Source organism: Gallus gallus, chromosome 2 (assembly GCF_016699485.2).
Source record: "Gallus gallus isolate bGalGal1 chromosome 2, bGalGal1.mat.broiler.GRCg7b, whole genome shotgun sequence".
NCBI classification, from domain to species: domain Eukaryota; kingdom Metazoa; phylum Chordata; class Aves; order Galliformes; family Phasianidae; genus Gallus; species Gallus gallus.
The window spans coordinates 21,830,203-21,849,190 of NC_052533.1; the positions used below are offsets into that span (position 1 = coordinate 21,830,203).

At 37.5% G+C, this 18,988-nt stretch overlaps 1 protein-coding gene across 5 annotated transcripts in view; it reads left to right on the forward strand.

Moving 5' to 3' along the window:
* The window catches only part of CDK14 (cyclin dependent kinase 14), a 312,933-nt gene that overhangs the window by 138,682 nt on the left and 155,263 nt on the right, over window positions 1-18,988 (forward strand). For all 5 annotated transcript variants that reach the window (XM_040693416.2, XM_015281963.4, XM_040693428.2 and 2 more), the window contains 2 exons: window positions 3,470-3,532; window positions 17,060-17,183. In XM_040693416.2, coding sequence (XP_040549350.1) covers window positions 3,470-3,532; window positions 17,060-17,183 — 187 coding nt within the window. The remainder of the gene's footprint in view (window positions 1-3,469; window positions 3,533-17,059; window positions 17,184-18,988) is intronic.

The following is an 18,988-nucleotide window of genomic DNA, read 5'->3' on the forward strand; positions in this document are numbered from 1 at the left end:
AGGACAGGAAAGCCCGTGAGGTTAATATTTCTGCCTTCAAGTAGTAAATAAGGCAGAGACTGCATGCTGTGTGAGAAAGGAAAGGAGAAAAAAACAACCCACTGCCAAACCAGAACAGCTGGTCTGTAATCAAATACTCCTAATTCTGCTCAATGAGTATGTCTCATCCTGCAAGGAGGAAAGTATGCGATCACATCAGGCATTTGTAAAGTTATCACAGTGTAAATTCATTGAGCAAACAAATGAAAGGTTGGATAAACACTATTAATCATGGAGTTTCCTCGCTTTTGAATTCTTCACAATGGAGGCTTGATTTATCTGTGTTTAGTTCTATGTAGCTGAGATAAACAGATGACTGCTAACACGCTATTTGTACATATACCAGTGGGCAGATTAGTGGAATTTTAAGAGCAGGAAAGAATGCGATTTTTAATTTATCTGAAATATCAAATAATCTGTCAGTGTGGAATTACCTGTGGTAATTTATCTGTGTTGAGAATTTACAGTGCAACTGACAGAGCTGTTAGAAGCTATAGCTCAAAGCAGAACTGGCCTAGCCAGGTCGGCTTGGGATCGAAATGTGTGAGACAGGCATTGCCAATTACTGGAGAGTCCCTAATGCATTCCTAGTCTATCCTACTTACCTGTAAGGCATCCTCACCTCAGAGATACTGGAGAGAAGACTGTCAAAGGTGTTTGGTTCATTTGTTTTCTTCTTTATTACCTCGTTTCAGCATAGCTTTATGTTATAACCAATACATAATTCTGTCTTGAAATTTCTTTTAGAGAGTATATTTAATTAGACCAAAGCGCTAGCCACAGCAAACCCTTAGAGTGTGGTATGTCACGCTGTATCTGCAGCCACTGTTCCACTTGGCAAAGCATGTTGCCTTCTGCCTTGAGATATAGTGAGAGAGAAAAAGTTTAGTCTTCTATATGGTGCCACAGGTATACAGGGAATGCCATTAGAAAAATACTTTTTCCCAGTTTTCTGTTTCCTTTTCTCATGCTTTCCTGAATCTTGCATTCATGTCATCATCACACTGCCAGCCGAGCACACAAGCACTGGAGTGGGCTCTTACCTGCCAAAAGGGAAAATGCTTTAGAAATAGCTCTCTGCTGCACTGTCAGCTTTCCTGGCTGTACTATTTGATTCAATGCACATTGAGCCCCTACCTTGGGAAAAGAAAAGCAGCTGTTGTGCTGTCCCTCTATCTTCTTTTTTTTTAAGTGAGGAACAACTTACTATAATTTTATGAGCTGCTTTCCTGGTTGGTAACATAGTGTTTGGTTGCTTTTATGAAAAATATTAAGTTAAGAGGAGAAATTCTTGAAAGATTTAACACAAGATACTTTGCATTTCTGTTTACAGTCTGAATGAAGATCTACTAGAGGTTTCTCTATGTATGTAGCTTGTGGGAAGGGAAAAAATGATGCCATAAGGCTGCTGCAGGTGCTGCCCAACTGACTGTTAGCTTTCAAGGATTCTCTAGAAGTGGTTGCCTGTATGAAATTTGCAGTAGAGATCAGTAATCAGTTTTTACAGGAGAACTACTGATGCAAGTTATACCAGGCTGCCAGTTGTCCTGGTCCTTGGGATAGGAGGAAGTAAGTAGTGAATGATACATAACACAAAAGAGATTGTAGTTGCTGATCGTGTGTGGAGGAAAAGCATCCAGATGATAACTGAAATGTAAGTGGAAGAAAATGGGTTTATCGTTGCAAGTCTATTGGAAATAAAACGATTGGTGTTACTACTGATGTGACTGAAGAGCGGGGTCTTAGAGAGCTCTTATTTAAAAAAAAAAAAAATGACAGGGTTAACGGGTGACTTTCTTAGTTTCCTTACCGTTGATAACAGTAACACAAAATAAAGCTGCCTGATGTGCTGATGAGTACTGAAGGATGATACCCGGTCCATTTTTGGCACAGCTTATTGATACAGTTGCAGAAAACTAACTGTATGCACAGTAATTATTATAATAATATTTACTAAAAATATTCAGTAACTTGGATATGTTTTTCAGTTACTCTGTAAGTGTGTTCACTAATTTTACAGCGGTAACTGTGAGCTGAAGTATGTATTGCTGCAGCCTGTGTTTTGGAGGAAGTTCTGTTCTGTCATACTTGTGGTGGTGCATCTGTTTGACTGTGAGATTTGCATGGCTCACCTTGGGACCCAAGCAATGTCCCGTAGTCAAGATATTTGCTATCTTGAAACCAAGGAAGACCAACAAAAAAGGTGATAGTGTACAACCTCATCAACCTGCCCATCAGACACCACTGTAATATCTATTCCACATGTGCATCGCATTGTCATCATTTTTGAAGATGGTACACAGTTGTGGTCTGTGTCGATCTTGCATCATAGCAGATGTAAATTTCCCTATGTATCCATCTGACGATTCTCCCGAAGAGCACTATGCTGCACAGAGAAACTGCTTTGGTATGTGGAAGGCAGTTTTTATCCAAAACTTTCACCTTCAAACTTCCCCTATTTAGCTGGTCCGTTCTGGATGCGAGGCAGGCATCACCAGGCAACTTTTCAAGGAATGCTGGATGATTTTTACCAGATGTGTTCTGAAACCAGATGTAGAAGTCAGAGTGGTTTTGGTGGTTATTCCAGTGCATATTTTTGCTTTGTTTATTCTGAATATAATTCTAGAAGCTGAGTTGTGCAAACAAATCAGAGAAGCAAAATGCCACTTCACTGCGAGTATGCTGCTGGTTGGTAGGAAAGTCAAGAAGAAATGCAAGAGAAAAATTCGGAGAAAATAATGATTCCATAATAAAAATAATAAATATCCATTAGTAAGCAGTAAGGAATGAATAGCATTAATCAATATACTGCAAGTCTCCTTATTTTCTAAAAGATTTTATGGTGTATTTGCAGGAAATATAAGCAACTGTGAAGTGAAAATGTGGTGTTTGAGTCTTCAGTGAGGAACTTAGCTAAAGCTTCTGTAATTAATAGTTGTACGTGTGTATGTATATAGTATGGGCTTCTTTTTGAGCTGAAAAGTATCATCAAATACTCTGACATGCTATGCCCTTTAAATTTATTTTTAAATCATTAAACCATCTTAATCTAAAATTATATTTAAAAGGCAATGTTTTAATGAATAATATGAGCAGCATTTGAAGTTTTGCCTTAGCTTCTTCTTCTTCCCACATATATTACCTGTATGGCATTGATAGTGATATGGTCGTACAAGCTATAAAATGATGCTGAAATTCAAATAATGCATTTACCATATGTGGAACATTAGAAACAAATTCAATTTACATTCATTGAATATTCATGTCAGTCAAGTTAAGATTATTAAAAAAATAATAGCCTAAAGGTACATGTGTGTGCGTGAAAAATGTCCTTATTTTCCATTTGTTCTCTCCACTCCTAAGTAGGAGGATATTTATTATTGTAGTCATACAGATATTAATACACTTTTTCCATCTGGCTTTCTTTTAGCACACTGATTTATGTCAGTACATGGACAAACACCCTGGAGGGCTTCATCCAGAAAATGTGAAGGTAAGAGTCAAAAAGAGGACATGCACGACAAGTACAGTAATGATAAATGTATGTATAAACTCCTGTCAGTGGTTTTGTTGAAGCTAATTATTAGCTAAAGGGAAAATGATTGGCATTTGAAGTACATATATACATATGCACACACACACACACACACACACACACATACATATATATAAAGTAAAAATAATTGAACTTTCCTCTAAAAAGAACTTCTGTAATCTCTAAAATTGATTCCAAGATAGAAGGTATGAGTAAATAGTGTTACAGCCTTGGTAATCCCTCTCTTCCATTCAAAGGTTTGGTCTTATGATAAGACAATATGGCCATAAAACCCCCGAGTAAACACGTTGTGGGCTCCAGTGAGGTACCTCACTGTAGGGTTATGGAGTCTGAGGGGACTGTAACAAGTCATATTACTGATTGTACTGCTTTTTGTATGAACATATAAAATCCTTTAGCTCCTTCATTGTGATTAGGCATTTTCGTAGCTGATCTCACTGTCTTTCATTTTTCTGTTCTAAGGTAGATATTATGAATCATTGTGCAGCAAGGGGTGTTATTAGCAGGATTTACTGGATAAATAGATTGGTAGAGGCTTGATTCAGTTGCCTTCTGGGAATTAAGCCAAATTATTTTAGCATTAAAGGGAAGCCAGTCAGACGTGCAGAGGGTGCCTTGTGCATGTAGATCCCACAGATAGTTGTTACACTTGTCTTGCACTTTGACATTGTTCCCATTGTTGTTGTTCTTTGGAAGTGCTTAAATCTTCTCTTTTCATGCTGAGACTTTTATTCAGTATCTTGTTTCCCAAACTCAGAAATTGAGAAATTAATGGAAAAAATAAGTATCTTTTCTCTGGAAAATTCAAAAGACATGTTTGGTTTAAAGAAATAAAATATTTCAAATAAGGCAATGAATTATTTTTTGCAATAGTCAATCATTGTTGTACATCAGTCTGTTGTATAACATGGATCAATTTTCTGCCATCTTTTACTGAAAAGTGACATGTGCAGTATATTAAATTAAATGAAAATGACTGCTGTCAAAAAAGAAACAGTACAGTTCTTCCTTGTTGTACGTATTTGGCCAAACTGAAATAAACAGATTTCCTTTTGAAAATAAGTGATATGCATGCTGCAAGATAGCATCCTTGTAGCCTGTGACTGTCACTTAGATGTTTTGGCAGTACGGACAGGAAAGGTCTTTCAGAAGGCACTGGCCTTACAGTCCCTCTCTGAGTGCAGCCCTCCAGTGTGGGCTATGTGGGAGCTCTTCCTTCATCACAGCTTCTGTGCTTCTTCACTGATGAGTTTCAGAAGTTTCGTTTCACGTGCTGAATGTGTTTCTTGATACAGTGACTTTGTATTTCACCTCCCTTTGTGTAAAGCTGAACATTCCGCTCTGTGAGCTTTGGGATAAACTACAGTTGGCTTTGAAAGTCCCTTATGCTGCTTCAGCCTCATAGGAATACTACAAGGCTGCAGTGCTGTGTAACTTAAGCCCTAATATGTAGAAGACATTGTAGCATTAATTGCTCCCCACTGCAAGGAGATTGGAATTCAAATAATTCTACTTTTCTTGACAATATCAGGGCCCAGTGAGCTTGTGTTGGAGGAGGACAGGCGTACATGGATAATTAGGCTTGCTAATGCCTCACTCCACTAAATCCTGAGTTACCTGTCTTCTGAAGCAGATTTATTGCAGAAGCCATATATAAATGTTGAGGCAGGAGGAAGGCTTAGCAGGAAAGCTTTGCAGTTTAGTTGACTAGCTGCCCTAGGGGCATTGCTAAGTGCTGGGTGAGTTGCAGAGGGAACTGCAGCAGGAGAAGCTTTTTCCCCTCAAAGCTTGCTGCATATTTTCCTGCAGCTGCCTTTACAATCAAGGAGCAGTGTTCAGTAACACTTCCAGAGTAAATGAGAAATATTTGTTTAAGTAGCTAATTCTGATGTACTGCTAGTTCCTTTTTTTTTTTTTTTTTTTTTAATTAAATTCAAGTGGATTATTAATAGAAAAGAAACTGGAAAAAGAAGGGAAAGCGTGGGGAAGTTGGAGCAGGTGGAACTGTCCTTCTGCCATAAGTGTCCTGTTGGACAATTAAAATTACTTTTTCTTCCCTTAGACAGTATTAATGAAGATTGATTGTCTGTATTATGTAGGTTCTATTAGCAGGCCAGCAGCAAAAGACTTAATTTATAGCAGTACTAAAACCTAGCATGGTGATTTGAGCTCCTACCTTTCTAACACTGAATCAGCCTGTCTGGGGTTTCAGTGGAATCTTTACTTGCTCTGAAGCTGTGAGGCAAAGAAAAGTGCTCAGTGAGGAGGACAAGCTGTGCAGAGCAAGGAACTCGGTCCTGAACGCAAACAACTCCCAGACCACAGCCAGCCTGCAAATTAAAAGCTTACGTTGTTCTTTTCTTGCAGAGGAATATGATGGTTACTGCATAATATCTTAATGCTTTGTTGCACAGTATTCAATCTGTTAATGCACATAATCACTGCTCTGAGGCTTTGTTACCTATTTTGGTTGTAGCTTCTGTCCATCCAAAACTATAGCTGATATTCAAGGGTTGAACTGAGCTCTGTTAATTAGCCTTCTCTCCCTGCCAGACCTTCTTGCTACAGTTTCAGAATTTAGACTTTGTTTGTTCAGAATTGCTGGTTATGTGATCCCCAAATCCATTTTTAAAAACTTCCACTTGAGCAATTATATCCCAGAAGCAACAAATTAGCCTCGGTTCTCCGGGGCTAACCTGTGGGATTAAGCCATTGATGCTCTCCTTGTGTGACCAAAGGCCCTCTGCCTTTTAATTTTGTTCTAGAGAAAGCTACAGCCTACTGATGGATATTTCTTTCTGGCTTGTTGCCAGCTGTTATAAGTACAAAACCAGGTAATCTTTCTTTTTCCAGAAATATTGTACATTAGTTCCTATAAAACAACTTCACAGGAATGCAGAAGCAAAGCCATTATTTACTTACGTTTTGGTTTCTGTGGAACATATTAATTCTAATTACATTTCTGAATATTCACCATACTTACAAGCTAAAACAATGCTGTTCCTTCAGGCTTACTTTTAGATGAAGAACTGTAAATAAAATAATATCCAAATTACTTTGATGGACACACATACTGCTGTCCCCTTGGGTGTTGTGTTTGACATTGCCTTTCTTTGTGGTTTAGAATAGGATTTTTGCTGTCACTTAGGTATTTTAAATAAAGAATTAACAGAATATTACAAGAACATGGAAATATGAAGAAGAATGTCTCCATTCGTAGTTGTAAGCATCTTGGGATGATATGTGCAAGCAAACAAAAAATACTGTCTAGTTGGGTTTTTTTTAGGATTTTTAGTGATGTGTATGTATTCATATATAGTGATTTTAGAGTTTTTTATTCCTTGTGTTGGAGGCTCAAGACTTACAAAAAAAACCCCAACACATCAGTTTTTAAACTTTTCAAAGAGTTTGTGTGTGAAGTTTTATTATCTGATATTGTTTTTAATTCACTGGTTCCTGAGGAAGTTTAACCAAGTATCTTGCTATCCAGAGGGACCTAGACAAGCTTGATAAGCGGGCCCAGTAGAACCTCATGAGGTCCAACAAATCCCAGTGCAATATCTTGCATCTCAGTCATGGCAACCCCCACTATGAGTGCAAACTGGGGGACAAAAGAATAGAGCACAGCCCTGCCAAAAAGGACTTGGGAGTACTGGTGGATGGAAACTGGACATAGCCAGCAATGTGCCCTCACAGCCCAGAAAACCAACCATATCCTGGGCTGCATCAAAAGAAGTGTGGCCAGCAGAGTGGGAGGGGATCCTGCCCCTCTGTTCTGTGCTGTGTGACCTCACCTGGAGTAGAGCATCCACATGTGGAGTCCTCAGTACAGGAGAGACATAGGCCTATTGGAGGGAGATGTAGGCGCATCCAGAGGAGGGCCACAAAAATGATCCCAGGGATGGAACACCTCCCCTGTGAGGACAGCCTGAGAGTTGGGTCTGTGCAGTCTGCAGAAGAAAACACTCTGGGGAGACCTGAGCCTTTCAGAATCTGAAAGGAGGCTGTAAGAAGGAAGGAGGCAGGCTCTTTAACAGGGTCTGTTGTGATAGGATGAGGGAAAATGATTTAAAAATAAAAGAGAGGAGATTATGCTTGGATATAAAGAAAACGTTATTACGAAAAGAGTGGTGAAGCACTGGCACAGGTTGCCTGTAGAGGTGCTGCCTGCCCCATCCCTGGAGATGATCAAGGTCAAACTGAATCAGGCTCTAAGCAACCTGATCTAGCTGTAGTTGTCCCTGTTCACTGCATGGGAGTTGGAAGTAGATGACCTTTAAAAGTCCCTTCCAACTCAAAAGATTCATAATTCTATGATCTTTGTTACCTAAGTGTGCTAGATGCCTGCAACATCTTTATTAGGTAGAAGGGAAATTGGCAGAAAAGAGTAATTTCAATCTAAAAATTCTCCAAAGACTGTTACTTCCAAATGCACAATTGTATACAACTTTGGTAGGTAACAAGCTTGCGTATCTACTGGTTTTTATATGTGCATGTACTGTGGATGGTAGTACAACTAGAGATGAGGAAAGAAAAAAGCTAATCATTAAATAAGTTCTTGTTGAATAGACACAGTCTCATCTTCTTTTCTTTGGTTTTGAAGATGTCTTTTTCAGTTTTTCCAAATCTGAAGGCAGGCAAATATCTTAATTATATGCCTCCAAATATAAATTATGCCCTGTTCTGCATCTACTGGAAGGTTCTGATGCAGCCTGGATGGAGCAGAGAGATGTGTGCTGTGTGGAGGTACAAAGATTCTAAGTGTGACTGTGGCAGACTGAGGAACAGAACTTATTTCTGACTTCCTACAGTTCACGCTTCTTGGGCTCTTGAAATATCTGGATTTCTTTCTACAGCATAAGCTCAAATGGTCATGGTAGTGAACTGAGTCTGCAAGTTCCTTTTTGTGATGAGCTTCATTTTGATTTGTGCCTCCTTTGGTCTGGTAGAGGGCCACCTCCCCACTATTTTGATGTATCTTCTTGGTTCCCCTAAGTCTTTGTTTGCAGCTGTCTACAGATGGCTCTTTTTCGTAAACTTACAATTTGATTTTTAAATATCTACTTCTGGGCACTCTAGCACATCCTATGAAAATGTATCGCACTGCTAAAACTGTTCTTAACCTTCCTCTTACCTTTGAAATAATAGAGCTATTTAACTGCATTTTTTACTCCGTATTATTGCATTCCCAGTCACAGTTTATTTTTATCTGTACTTACAATCATTTTTCCATTTTGATTCATTTATTTTATAGCTGAGTTCATTTTCTCTAACTCCTATTATTGGTGGAACAAGTGGAGCGCAGGCTCACATCTGTCATGCCTGCACTGCCTCTTTGTATTCCTTCCCTTAAAATAAATATATTAACGAAAGCTGGTTTGCTTCTTAATTAGTGATGCTGCCTTGAAATAGCTGTAGTCTTGTGGGAGAAGCAAAAAGAGTTTTTCTCTCTGCCTTTTTTTTCCTCTGCTCACACTGTTAGAGGTAATATTGGTTTGTGTGAGTATTAGACTTCAAAAAAAAAGACATTTCTGACAAAATAAAAAAGTCACTTGCCTCTTACCCACTGTTCCTCAATCTGTGCAACACCAGCCTGAATGACAATGTGCTTGTCAACCAGACAGAAACTGTCTCCATCTCTTAAAATCACTTGCTAAATCTTTTACTTCAGGCAACTTGGAAGGCTCCTATCATCTACTGTGACCGGAGGGAGCAGGAGCTTCCAGTTTGTTCGCCTTCCATCTAATATTGCTGCTCTAATTTGTTCCTTTCTCTGGGCACCTTTTCTCTTCCCAGGGCTAAAAAGCAATAAGGAGAAATAGGCAGGATACTGTTGATGAACTTTGCATGCAGGGAACAGGAGTATTCAGCCTTCTCCCAGGAGTGCTCAACTTCAGCTCTTACCCTTCTCAGTTCTGAGCCTTCCCTGCTCCCAGGAAGTGAGATGCAGCAGACTTCCATGTAGAACTGATGGACATTTTTTTTTAAGCAAAATCTCAATCCCTACCTACAACCTTTAGAAAGTACTTTATCACTCTAAGACTGAAGTTCTAAGTGGGAGAATATTGTTGACTCTCAAGGTGACATGATATCTTTGGCAAAGTATGGGGCGGGATTCAGGTATTAAGATTCCAGTGACAGCACTGTAATCTCTAGTACAAATATGTTTATTTTTTTTTTTAAGAAAAGTAATGTAATTAATAGGAACTGTTGAAACATTATGGGGTGCAATAATATTTTTCCATGCCAAGTGCTCAAGAAGTGATCAGTGCTCTAAGTTAACAAAAATGAAAAAAAAATCCTAAATCAGATATGCCAAAAATACTGGATTTATTAAACTAAGGTCTTATTACTGGCCTCCGAAGCAAGATGAAGTGCAGGATGAATTGAAAATACTGAAATACAGTTATATGATGTTATCAGAAATCTCAGGCTTGCTCTGGCGCTTGAGTCTTTTGCAGCGTTCATTTATTTCTCTCTCCATTCATCAGTACTATGAACATTGTCCTTAACTAATGATTGCAGTATTTCGAGCAAAATCCGATCTTGACAGCTGAATAATTTTGGCATTTAATGACTAATGTGAAAATTAATAATTTGAGTCAAAGCCATAGAGCAGTTATCTTATGTCTTCTGTAAAGATAAATATTTATAAATAAGCTGATTACTGTTGTAGAATAACCTGAAGAACAAAGGATAGGGAAGCATTTGGTATATGGAAAGATAGATTAGGTAATTTATATCCAAGCTACCCAAGGCTTACTGAGTTGGAGATGTAGTTGCTGAAACTTTGGCAGTAGCAGAGCATTATGTATGGGCTCTTTTTAGGCAGAAACTCTATTTGAGACTCATAATACAGAAGACATGTTATTTAGTAAAGCACAGTACCTGAAAAGAATGATTTCTTTATTTCTGGGTTTTGGTCGTGACCTTCCTGTGGTGCTTCTGTTTCCTTTCCATCATGTAATTGCATTGTGGTCCCCTTCAGGGGAATGTATGTTGAAGCACATGGCCTGTCCTGTGTCTCTATGGGACAAATGTGGGACTAAGTGATGTTGGAGAAGATGTGACATGTGAGTTCCTTTCTGTATCTAGTGGTGTCTGATTGCCACAGACTTAGATACACAGGAGCTGGACAACGAAACCGTGATATTATATCTGGTTACAGTGAAATTTCATGTCTTGTTTCACCTATCTCATTAACTCACTGGAATCTGGTGAAAACACTCTTTTTCTCTGAAATGAATATCTGTTATGGTGGCCTTTTTAATTTTAGCGGTCATTACTGGAAGCAAATCAAACAAATGTGATGCTTTTGAAATCTCTCTCCCGCACACTGAAATTAGTGATGTTGCTGATGTAGAGCTGAATAAAAAATGTATTCCAACAGATATGCTAAGTAGGAAGCAAGATTGCTTAATGTGGTTGAGAAGTTCCTATATTTCATTCCTCATCCACTGAACAAGCAGGTGTACAGCAGACAGAATAATGTTATGCTAAATTAAGGTTGTCTTTTACACATGGCATTGAGAATTGATTATTTAAATTAGACTTTTTAGTTATCAGACGTTAAATATGGCACCAGCATTTCACTCGACTTTGTGTCAGTCTTGTCACTTAAAGTAATGATTTGATAATATGCACAACTGTGAATAGTAAACACAGAATCTTTATCAGTGTGTTAAAATTCATGCTAGAAGAATGTCATTTTTACATTTACTGCAGTGAGAAATATGTGTAAACCCTAAATCAAAATGAATGTGTGCGTATGTAATGTTTTGTCTATATGTGCAATGTATGATCCACATGGTTCACATATGGCAAAAATAAATAAATAAAGAATATTGTAGGGCTGAAGAAAACATTTTCCTGTGCATCTAAAATTGGTGAGGTACCAGTTGCGACCCCAGACCAGTTCAGCATGGGAGTGAACTGATGAAAGGGAGAATAGGGGATTTTATTGGAATTTAATTTAATTTAATTTTTTTATTTTTCACTTTTGCCATTCAGGAGTAAGGATTTGAAATCGTCTTCCACTTATTGAACATTAGTAGATGACTGTAACTGATCATAAGGGAGTGTCTTTATATTCAGTTAATTAAGCACACCTTCCTCGTTGCAAATGGCTGTAGTTGTACCCAGAGGGGAGAAAAAAATGATTAAAGGAACATCAAAGAGAATAGAAGTTAGCCAATTAACGCTTTCCAGTCTCTTTCCTGTTCAGTTCTGCAGCCAGTAAGTGGAAAAATCTGTATTTTTAGGATCTTTTTTAAGATAAATTATATGATCTGCATTCCCAGTAGCTGTATCATTATACATTTCTTTGTGGAATTGTCTTTGGAGGACTTTTGTGTAAGGAAGGCAAGAACAAGTTAGAGGCCTTTAAAAATGATTTTTGGACAGAAGTATTTTAAAATTCTTTTTGAGAGAATTTGATTTGAGGAAGGTCAGAGAGGAGTATCTTTTATTTTAAAAAGCTCATTATGATCATGAAAGTCATAACGATTCAAATAGCTAACGATTTTTTTATTCACATAAGATCATTTATTCCTCAGGACTCAAATTCATCTCAAGTCAACACTTTATTCCTGGAATTTCTTCATCTGACTGTTTAAGCAAGAGTCTATGAAGCTTTGACCTAAAACATTAGGTATTTCCCCAGGACATTCTGAGAAGTGAAAACTTGTGTTTTATCTTGTGAGTGTTATCCTGGTTAGGAGGAGATAAAAGAATAGCAAAACCAGCAGCAGTTAAAGATCGTGCATGTTCAGCTTTTGGTACATTAGCTGAAGTCACACGAATATTTCTCATTGTCTCAGTGTTAATAAGTATTACCAAATAGGTTTTTCATATGCTAATAGCTTAAGACAACTAGATCTAAAATTCCTAAACCAAGTAGTAAACCTAAACCTAGCTGAGTACAGTGTTTGGTTGAGTTTGTTTCTAAGGCTGTGTGATTGTACTGTGTAGAAGTATGGTGTTTGCAAGCATGAGGTGTCCTGAGTTTGGTTACTTTTACTGGCATTTTTAGATTTGATGGCTTATTAAGACTGAATATAATATTGATTGATGCCGAATGCACACAAGGGAATTCAAATGATTATGTGATACCCAGCTGGTATGCATTAATACATACAGCAAGCAGAAGCATCTGTGTTAGCAGTGATGATAAAGCTTGTGCAGTATTGTATTATTTTTTGAAAGTAACTATGTTAATACAGTAATATCTGCTTGCTAAAGAATGGGCACATTAATTTAGTCTTGCTTCAGCTTTCTTCTGACTCACTGATGTGAACTCAAGGTCCAGCTTAGCTCAGCTCCATTTATGTTCTTTTGCTACAAAGATTTCCTCTCATCTTCTGTAGACTAAAAGGTTTCATGTAGCTTTCTACTTTTGTATCTAGGGCCAGGTTCTTTATTTTTGCAATTAAACGTGGCGTAAGGGAGTTCAAATGCTCCCTTCATTCAGAAATCACTGTGTCATCAGTAAAAGACAATCCCTCTCTTTAAAAAATCCCCTACAGGCCTCTGGGGCAGTGTCTTTATTGTCATTGGGATCCTCTATGCTTCAGCAGACACTGTGGAAATTACTCATTTTTTGGAGGATCTGTTTGGCAATGTTGTGAATTTTTTTCTGCTTTTCACTCACTTCAGCATGCTTTTCCAGAAACTCTCTTTACTATCTCTGGGAATGGAAAGCAATTATATAGCCTCATCTGGGCAAGCTCTACACAGATCATCTGTATGTGCTCATCCCCCTTTATCATTATACTATAACAGAGCTATCTAAGACTAAGTCAGAAAGCATTAACTCCCATCAGTCTTACCCTGTAGATGTGCTTTGGATGGCCTGAGTTAATGTTTAGTTTATATGTTCATTTGGACGAAAAGAGCTCGATATCCTATGTGGCTTTCAGGGGCCAACAAGATAGTAAAGCACTTTGCTGCGCATGAGCTATTTTGCAGCTGTACAATCGTCTAGCTTGTACACTTGCCCAGACTCACAAAAAACACCATGAAAGCAGAGCTGTTAAGCCAGGGAGCTGGCAAGTCTCTCAATATATTTAATTGGTTTAGACAGGCATTTGGTCAGGTTACATGTAGCTCAAGTGGCCACCAGGACATACACCATAAAACTAGGTTCATTTGTTATAGATGTCAGTATTTTTGTGTCATTGATAACTTTCTCTTGCAAGTTTTAAAGAGTGCTAACAATCTTTTAATATCACAGTCTATAAACTCCAGATTGGTTTTGACCTGCGTGCATTTTTCTCACTGTAACAGTGAAAATTCTTCATTAGAACACATAGCTCAGATTAAAGAGAAAGCTCAGTGTAATTGTTTAGGCTGAAAAAGCTTTTTTTTTTTTTTAATTTACAGATATCCTAAATAAGCAAGGCCTGAAACACAAATATATATATATATACACACACATTTTTTGTCTGAATATGAAAACTACTGAGTGTCCTAGCACAAGATTAAATCTTTCCAAAAGCCTTATTTCTAATAGACTTATTCTGCTTCTGTTTTCTGTCCCTTCCAGTTTTCATCACAACGACCCTTATCATTTTATGAGTCTCTCATTTTATCACCAAATCTCCATTGTTAGTAATAAATGGCAAACAGTACACAAGTAATGTCCCAGCTTTTTTATTACAGGTTATTTGAAGGCTATAAAACTTTGTTTACGACAATGGAAATTTTAAAGCTAGTAACATGCAAGCTTAAGAGCCACAAATCTCTTCTATATGATTTCTCCTCTCACAAAAGACCGTTGACGTGAGTTGATATTGGCTTGACTCTTTTGAGAGTCATCCTTTGGTCTACAGGGCTGTAGTCCTATGGCGGCCGAGCCATCAGCAGAGCTGAGAGGAGATGTTAGTTGAGGGACCTGTTCACAACCCCTACAGACACCCCAGGATGAGGTTTCAGCACTGTCAAAGTTGAGCAGGGTGGAGGAAGTTGAGCAAGGAACAGGTTAAATGAGGATTTGTCCATGGTTTTGGGAGTATGCTGATTTCAGGTCAAGTGTATATGTGTATAAGAGGTAAAGGTCCCTAATTTAGAATTAATTTCTGTCCTTATGAAGATAACATGGATAGCTTTGAAGGGAAGCAGAGAGGTTTCTCACACAGAGCTTTCCTTGAATACAGTGGAGGTTACTTGCCTGAAAGGTGTTTCCTGAGGCATGAAAAACAGTTCTTTCCAATTCATTTGTTCTTCTTGTGGAGTGGGTAACAATTGGAAACAGAGTCTTTTCTGCTGTTCTCTCTTTCCAGGCAATCCCAAAGGACACACAGTTTGCAGAATACTGCCAGGAGTTATGCTCATATTTTCACTTAAATCTTCTCACGTTTCATAAAACCAAAGTAAAACAACACTGATGGGGAAAAGAGAAGACAGTAAAAACTTGGCAAAGTTTACCCTGTAAGGAGTTCAGGGAGATTTTTCCCCTTCTCTCTTATGATCTTCATCCAAAGATGAATCAATTCATATAGTATATGGGACTGAGTTAACTGACTTCTGTGAAAATATTTCACGAGAACAACGTATCCAGAAGTTTGGAGTAAACCCATATTCCAATGCTGTCCTCAAGAGTGTATGTTTGTGCTGTTTAGCTGCAAAATTGCTGGTTTTTTTTTTCCTTAGTACAATGTGTCACATCAAATCACTTGACTCTCTGCATTAAAGCCAAATGAAAGGCCACATTAGTTAATACAATTGAATTATAAAGATCATAATGCTGTAAGAGACTGTGATGTTTGACATTTCTTTGCATATTTAAAAATAATAGTTGAAGTTTAACACAATTGAGTTAGTTTAGCAAAATGGCTATTTACCATATCTTTTATTAAAAAAAAAAAAAAAATTTGAAAGTGATTTAATAGAATTTATTTTTAAGGCTGTAATGAAAGCCATTTCTGCTTCCTGCCCTTAAGATAGATTTTGTGTACTGTGAATTCCATTTTAACCACAATTCTAAAAAGGAATGTGCATGTTACTTATGACTTTTCTGCTGTTCTTTCTTTTATTTCTGTCTTTTGCTGTTAAGTTTGCTCAGAACATTGTTAGACCCGGCTCTGGCAGAAGGTGATTGATATGGCTCTTTACGCCCTGGCTAAATAGCTAAATGTACAGTGTATTGTGTCTGTACTTGGAGGAAAAAAAATGAAATGCAATTAAATTCATTTCAACTTCAGTAACATGACATTTCTGTTTCTTTCATGTCAGCCTTTATTCTCTTCTATAATCAAATTTTGTAACCCCTTCTATAATGTCTCCTCACTTCAGCAGTCACTAAATAGGATGCTTGTGTTGCAAGTTAATTAGAGATTCTCATGCACTCGGGTTGACTTTCCTTGAATCTTTGGTGTGGATTTCACATTTCACCAGCCAGTGAGCTGTGGGTCACAAGGTCCATATCCACACTTGAATATCCCATCTTTTTGGTATTAGACATGCTTGTTCTGTTTCTACTTGGAAACCGTATTTCTTTGACTACGTCAGGCAATAGGAATGATCTGTGTAATTTTTCAATAAATATCAATACATTTTTCAGAGTGCAAAGAAAGCTCCTAGGAAGCAATTCTTCACCCTCTGTATTGACAGAAACCTGCTAGGATAAGATTTACGACCTTTTCCATCAGACACCACTAGAATGCAGGAGAGTGATGGGAGAGAAAGGGGAGGACAAAAGATCTCCATCTTCCAAGTCTTTGTTCACAATTGTAAATTCCAAAAAATACACAGAATTAATACTTAGCTCTAGGGAAACATTTGTAGAGCATAGTGAAGGGTTAAAAAAAAATCCTTGGGGAATGAGTTGGGTCCTTACCTGAATCTACTTTAAAAACTTTTGTAAGTGTAATTAAAAAGCCATCTTTAGGTTTGTTGAGAATTATTATTTCTTGATGAAATACACCTAAATGACTCCTGTAAAAAGCTTTAAAGAGAGAAACCTCCCCTACTTGGAGATTTGCTCAGGTACACAGGCATTGTTGTTATACTATTAATTTCTTTGTTTTAGCTTCAGTGTTCCATCCCCCAGCCTTATCTCCCCATTCCTATCCACCCCATACTGTTGTTTCCTATAATTAGAGAAGATACACATCTGTCTTCAGGCTACCACCTAATCTCTAAGGCCATACGGGTAAATGGAATATAATTATAATTTGGTAGGAACTGAGCCTTCTGCACATGTTTATATTGTTCTTGTCCTTTCTAACGCAGGCAAGTAGAATCTGTAGTATAGCACGGCATGGAAAATGGGGTTAGTCCTTGCAAAGTACGTACCTTTTAGATTGAAATTTCATGTGTTAAATTGGGGTGGGAATTACACAGTTTGGGAGGAATTCTAACACAATGTTACCACAGTATGCAAGCATCCTGCATACTGTGAAGCAATCATCTGTGGTTATATGCAAAATATTAACAGAGGTCATTTTTTGTCCCCCTCTTTTTCAGTTATTTTTATTTCAGTTGCTGCGAGGACTGTCTTACATCCACCAGCGTTACATTTTGCACAGGGACCTGAAACCACAGAATCTTCTGATCAGTGACACGGGGGAGTTAAAGCTGGCAGACTTTGGTAGGCAAGCAGTTAATTACAAGTCTCTTATAATGTTGTAGGAATGTCAGACAGATGGTTCCATTGATTTCTCTTCCCCCCACCCTATTCCTTAGACACACGTTCTTTATTGTAGATAATTGCACATTTTTCTCCTGAGCGAAGAAATTGATTATGGTCAACAAAATGCTTGATTAAAAGGGAGCAAATGAAAAACAAATATATACTCCAGTTTTCACCAGAAAAATAATGCTGGAAGTATTTCAGTTTTTCTTCCTGTGAGACCTCTGAATTAGAATTCCAAACCTTTGAAAAGAGAGATGAAGAAAGAGGGAGCCAGAGTTGAGGAAATACAGGATACGTGAAGAACACAAGCACTTTATGCAAGCAGCTTTAGGGTTGTGGAGATCTGGAAGTAGAATTAACTTTCATAAAATGATGATTGATTGAAAGAGACTGAAGGATACAAGAATATTTATTCTTTCTAAAGATGAAAGGAAACTAAGATCATCTGGACTGCTTTCAGTATCCATTCTTAGTCCCTTTTGGGGAGTATATATGTGGAGTAGGAGTATGTATGTGAAGTATAAGGGCATGGGAAATTGTCCGCTGAAAGATTAACCTTTTTGGCATTATAAATGTATTTTAAAGTACTTTCTAGTGGCTGCACTGGAGCAGTGCTTTCCTATGAAAATCATTGTGAGTAGAGATGTGGAACATGACAGTGTAATTTAGCGATTTTCACAACATCTAGGAACTTCTCTTTTTCCTGTAGGTCAACTTTTCATTTACTGATTCCAGCAGTAAGCTTCTGATGTAAGCTGAAAATGTGGCCTACCAGCTTTTTTGAAATGTCTTTTATTTTTATTACTGCTATCCACATCAGGCTTCACATTTCATTCACCAGCAGTAATGAGGAAGCCTTATGTGCTAATTGGCAATTTCACTGTTAATGTAGTCATGTTTTTTGTCTTTTAATTAGTATTACTCCAATTAACAGCTCGGTGTGTATTTGCAGTGCTGGAGAAAGGAACAGAACTTCAGGTAGACACACTCCACAGCTTGTTTGGCCTGTAGATTGTGAGGTGATTAAAGAATGAGCACTAAATTTAAATCTATATGTATATCTATTTCTACATATGGTTTTCTGTTACTGTTTCTTAAAACTTGGAAGATACCAAAAGCTTCTTAAATATTTAAAAAAAGCTTTCCCACATCTTTTATTCTTAAACTAATGCAACATATGAACTGTGAAGTGTTTTTGATTGCAGTGAAGTATGAATTAGTTCTCTACTGAAGGTGCTGTGCTGTTTGAAATGGTTAGTTTTTTTGTGTCATTTATATCTGCAATACACTGTGCAGTTATCTGAAATATCCCCAAATGTATCTATATTATAAATTCTTTAAGACGTTGTTATGATGGTCCTCCAGTTTGGAGGATACTGGGAAATCTGTAGATAATCTTGCAGACTCTCTTGTTATTTTGAGTGCTTCATATGGTCATACGATGCTTCGTATTTTATTTTCTTTCTTTCTTTTCTTTTTCTTTCTCCCTGACGCTATATGTCCAATTCGAAGCTTTTTTAAAAAGAAAGGGATAGAGAAAGTCCATTCAGGAAGAATCACTATTCAAAAAAATATGCCCCTAGAAAATAATCTTCTGTAATGTTAGTCACGATAATAATAAGTAATAAAATAATCATCTACCAGATACAGATATAGTCAATCCATTGTAATTTTGCATATACTTTTTGTTTCTCTGGTTATAGTTTCTCTTGAGCTTGAAACCCATCTTAGGTTGGCTAGTAAATGTATATAATGATGCT